This window comes from Verticillium alfalfae, genomic scaffold (assembly GCF_000150825.1).
Source record: "Verticillium alfalfae VaMs.102 supercont1.6 genomic scaffold, whole genome shotgun sequence".
NCBI lineage: Eukaryota > Fungi > Ascomycota > Sordariomycetes > Glomerellales > Plectosphaerellaceae > Verticillium > Verticillium alfalfae.
The window spans coordinates 66,165-71,095 of record NW_003315033.1 but is presented as its reverse complement, the minus strand read 5'-3'; the positions used below and the strand labels follow the sequence as shown (position 1 = coordinate 71,095).

Below are 4,931 nucleotides of genomic sequence, written 5' to 3'. Positions count from 1 at the left end.
GATGCCTCCGATGATGTACTGTTGAAAGTGACCAGTCGGGTTCGCATCGCGACAGCAGGTCAGGTCGCGGCTTGCCGAACATGTTCTTCATTCCATTGGTGATGAACCACGCACCGACAATAGCCAAGGCTAGGCCAAGCAGGCCGACGTGGAGCTCCCATAGCTTCCGCTTCCAGATGAGAGACTTGGGTGTACCCTCGGGGACAGTGTTGCCGGGAACGAAGATCAAGCACACTAAGAGTATGATGAGGGCGGGAACAAAAAGGTTCAGTACGAGCAGAAGCCAGACAGGTACCGTCTCACTTTCGGTGAAGGGAAACCTGTGCAAAGAGTACAAAGTTAGTCTGAGATATGAGGCGCAGAGGACGTTCTCAACGGAGGATGGCAGACGGCGACAGAAGAGAAAGCCAAGGGGTAGGGTGGATGAAGCGACGCGTGTAAGTCTTGGTATCTTGGCTGCAGGTCCCCTTTTCGGGGTCCCTGATTTGTCTGGTAGAGAGAAAAGGGTAGGGATGGGGAAGAGGTCAGTGAAAGGCGGTATGCTTGTGAATTACTTACGCGATGTTGGGGTCGACAAGAGAGAACGGACGCTTGTTTGGCTCGATGAGATGGAGACCGCCGCCAGCTCCCGCGACGATGACGAGAACGACCCAGTCGAAGATGTATGAGCAAATGAGGGAGGCTGTCCATGAGCGATCGTGAGGTTTCGTGAAGCGACCCTTGCGCTGGGCTGATGAGGAATCGGGCATTTTGTAGTAGGTTGGCCTTGATAACGGCGACACGCTGAGGTTGGTGAGGGGGATGGAGTCGGGCATGGGATGCGACGGTGCAAAAGTCGTCCTGGGGGGGAAGGGGGCGGCGGATGGCGGAAGCCAGAAGGATAGCCCGGTTGATATACCTAAGGTCGGTAGTAGGCAGGGTAGGTAGGTACCTAGTGCGATCGAGGCAAGTCGCGGGTCTTTCCTTGGTTGCGACTGACCTGCTAGCGCTTGCGCTACTTGTCAAGAAGGGATGGTAAGGTTCGGGAGGCGCTATCGACGCAGTACAATGCCAATCTCGTTGCGTGGGATGGCGGGAAGCGGTTTGTGTGGAGGATTCCTTGTCTTTGCGTCGTTCCCAGTGGCTGGCTGGCGGTGGTGTCTTAGAACTACACAAGGCTCACACAGCAGCAAGTGGGGATGAATGTCGCGTACTTGGTACCTAGTCAGGTCCGAGTCACACGGGGGAGCGCGAGAAAGCCAGAGAGTGCCGACGCGATAGATGACTTCAGGCACGACGACAGCTTTCCTAGTGTCGAGCAAGGGATGATGCAGGCGGTACGTCGAAGTGAATGGCGTCAAAGCTACGATAAATTCAGTGCATAGGAGGGGAAGGAGGGTGGAAGGGGGGGGGGGGGAGAGAGTGTGTGAGTGAGAGAGAGAGAGAAACAGAAAGGCAGATGTTGGCGCAGCAAACGCTCACCAATGTTAAACATAAACGGCCAGGGATCAAATGAACTCTGTGCTGGCCGATTGGCCTCTCCCAGCTTTCAAGTAAAGCGCCTCGCCGCGGTTAGATCAACCCGAGCGGCAGAGGGAGGCGCAGACGTTGATCATGACACTAGAGCAATGTTTGGAAAGGAACCACCCATGCCTGACGTAACCCTGCATCGCCTGAGCCTACCTTAACCGCGTGCCTTGCTCGCCTACCGACTTTACCAGTCGCCCAAAGGTAAGATAACCTAGGTGCAAGCTTTCCCATCGCTCTGCTCCAAGCCTTGGTGACCATTCACGTGTCAGTGCAATACGGTCGCACCGGCGTCGTGGGCAAAGTGTAATCGTAAGGCTTGCCTAGTTTGCCTGCCAACATTCCCCAAGCCCCTGAAAAATGAGGGTCGAGACTGAGCCGTGAAAAATGACGAGTCATGACGCATCAGGCAAGTAGTCGCGTGGCAGTGCATCGGGCGAGGATCATTTTAGCAACTGCAACGCCTCCTCATTCAAAGTAGGTGCCTAGCTAGGGACCTACCTTACCTTGGTGCATGCACCAGAGCTGCATGGTAGCACGTAACCAAATACGACCCCTACAGGGCCTCTTCAATCTCCCCCGCCACAAAGTCCGCCACCCGTGGCCCCACTGCGAAAACACATGAAAACGTTGAGCGCACGCCCAAATTCGCAACTTGCCAACCACATCACATCGCGAGAGAGCCGCAGACCCCAAATGGCAATTGACCTTCGCACGATTATGAACCACAATGCAGATGTATTTACCCATTCCCTGATGAACCAAAGCCAAACCGACGCATGACTATGTACAATTTTGACACAGCTTTCACCACCGCCGACCGACATTCCCGACGGACACGGCCGAGTACCAGCACCTCCCAGCTCATCCAGTCCACGACCCCAAAAGGCGCAAGTCAGAGAGGCCAAAAGGAGGCTACTGGTCGGTTCGTCATCCAAACCCCCGCCAATCGGCGGTCCGTCGTGCCCAACTCCCACCCAGTCCGTCTTCGAAAGACAACCTCGACTCCAAGCGCCAATCGTGATAGGAAAGGGACACCAATGATCCCGTGTGCCAATCGACCAAGCCGAAACAAGACGCACACAAACAGAAATGAATAGAAAATAACAGGAAAAGAAACGCAACACAGCCGTGTCCAATGTAGGCCTCCTTGTGCCTTCGAGGCTGCAGAGGAGCAGCAGATGCATGCTCGTCGCTGGAAGTTGTCTGCGCGCAATAATGACGCGTGTGTATGAGGGAGAGGGTTGAGAGCATTGTCATCCGTCTATTAGTCGTAAGCGGAAGCAGGCCTATCATGAGTGATCCGCAATGGTCCACGTCACATCCTGACAGGAAGTCGAGCCATGATCATGATTAGTATTGACCGTAGTGACTGTCGTCTTCGCGTGTCGAGATCTGATCCAAAGAGAGGTGTGTGTCCGTGATGCCGAAGTGGGCGGCCATTCTCTTCGCCCACGAGCGGGTCAGGATTGAGGCTGTTCATTGTAAGCATCACGATGTAGTGGGACAAGTGAAGATTGTACTGACCCTTGAGGAACTTTTTGCTAGCGTACTTCTTGAAAAAGGCTTCATGAACGACAGGACGTGCGAGGTAGTCGACCATCAAGTGAGCAACAGGCTCGACCTCCTCCTCGGTGTATCCGGCGTAGTAGGCAATGGTTTCGTCCTGTTGGTACACGTCAGATGAGGCACACCACATGGGAGTTTGGATGAAAGGAGCCATACCCATTCGCCACGGTCCAGGATCATACGAGCCAAGTACATAGCACCGGCGGCGACGTGGCTGGGGCGGTAGGCCAGGAAGCGGTGGTCAAGAAGGCTGATCTCGGTAAGATATTTGCCAATGGTGCGACACTGGATGTCGTAGTTATCGGCCTTGGAGATGCGTCGAAGGAAGTTCATGGGGTTCGGGTAGCTGAGGTCGTAGTTGAGCGTGCTGAGCAGGAATTGTTCGGCACTAAGAATTTCGCCCTCGGTGAAACCGTCGTCCGCAATCTTGCGGAAGTTACCAACATGAGGAGACATAACCTCCTCATATTTGGCCGCAATAAACATGGCTGTAACGCCGACCAGCTGCAGGCGGTCCAACTGAACGACCTTTTCCGAGAGAAGCGGTCGATAATGTTGATGGCCAGGAACAGGGTCTCGGGGAGCAGCGTAAAGCGGGTGTGAACTTCGATGAGCCAGTCCACAAGGATGCCGCGAGTCTTCTACTCCAGGTCGTCCTGGTGCTCCATGTAGTTGGGGTTGGGAACAGACTTGCACTCCAGGTCCCGCAGATACTCAAAGATTTCGTTGGCGTACTCGGCAACCATGAGGGGGTCGTCGAGATCTTCGCTGTCGAGGTCCTTCACTCCGGCGGGCAGGCTGGGCTCGGCGGCGGCGCCAGGCTCGACGTCGACGGTAGGCGCGCTGGCGTCAACGAGCTCAACCCTGTCCTCGGCGCGAACGCGCTTCTTCAGGGCAGGCTCGCCATCGTCGACAGGCGTGGCTTCCTTCAAGGAAGATCCAGTTGTCGAGGGAACCTTGCGTTTCGGGACGGCGGCTATGGATCCAGAGCCGCTTCGCTTCGCATCAGGCTTTTTCAAGTCCTTCGTGCCATGGACGGGACGCGTTGAGGTGGCGCGGGAGTGTTGCTTCTGAATGCCGGTAGGTTGGGCGACCTTGGATACGAGGCTGCCTTTGCTAGCTGCCTTCTTGCCTTCCACGTTGCTTATCTTTCCCACGTTGCTCACATCCTCAAGCGCGCCGCGCTTCCTCTGGATGCCCTGGGCGTTCACAGTCAGGGCGGACTTTTTGGTCTGGAGCACCTTTTTGGGCTCGTCGATGCCTTGCGCGGCGGCTTTGGCGCGCGTCATGCGCGTAGAGCCACTGTTCTCATCATTCTCGTTCGAAACCAGTCGCTGCGTGCGAACCGATCTAGCCTATTGAAGCAGCACGTCAGAACCCGAAAACCCCATGAAGCCGGAGTCAGATCGGTCTCCTCGCCGTTGAAAATGCACAGTGGCAGGTGACAAGTACGTACGGGAGGCATATTGGCTACGGTGATTAGAACAGCCGGGTGGTCGTTGTAATCGGACGTGGTTGGCGAAGAGTCTGGAGCAACAACAAGGGTCAGCGGCGACGCGTCAAGATGGAGCAGGCGCGATGGTGGGAAGGTCAGGAAGCTTCAAGCTGAAGGCGACAGCGAGTTTCGTTGTACCTTTTGTTCGACTCAAGCTTCGAGGTGCAGTGGAGGGAGAGCAATCGACGCGGAAAGGAAGCGGATTGCTTTTTGACGTCTCAGCAATGTATTCAAGGGATTCGCGTCCGGAGAAGCTGCAATGCGGAAAAAAACAATAGCAAACACGCAAGAGGAAGACGACAGGACGTCGAGGTGCCAATCGTGTATATCTCAAAGAGGAGGTGAGAGGAAAGCAAGCAAG

General features: G+C 55.4%; 2 protein-coding genes across 2 annotated transcripts in view; both read right to left on the bottom strand.

The window, feature by feature from the left end:
* Positions 1-749, bottom strand: part of VDBG_05111 (predicted protein) — a gene marked incomplete at both ends in the record, with an annotated part of 1,672 nt that extends 923 nt beyond the window's left edge. The window contains 2 exons of the mRNA XM_003003952.1: positions 20-320; positions 559-749. Of these exons, the coding sequence (XP_003003998.1) occupies positions 20-320; positions 559-749 (492 nt within the window). The remainder of the gene's footprint in view (positions 1-19; positions 321-558) is intronic.
* Positions 750-2,859: 2,110 nt separating this feature from the next.
* VDBG_05110 (G2/mitotic-specific cyclin-B) lies at positions 2,860-4,540 on the bottom strand (the record flags this gene model as incomplete). Its single annotated transcript, XM_003003951.1, has 5 exons — positions 2,860-2,981; positions 3,034-3,172; positions 3,232-3,603; positions 3,762-4,430; positions 4,532-4,540. 5 exons carry the CDS (start codon positions 4,538-4,540, stop codon positions 2,860-2,862), a joined length of 1,311 nt encoding a protein of 436 aa, XP_003003997.1.
* Between the last annotated feature and the right edge of the window lie 391 nt (positions 4,541-4,931).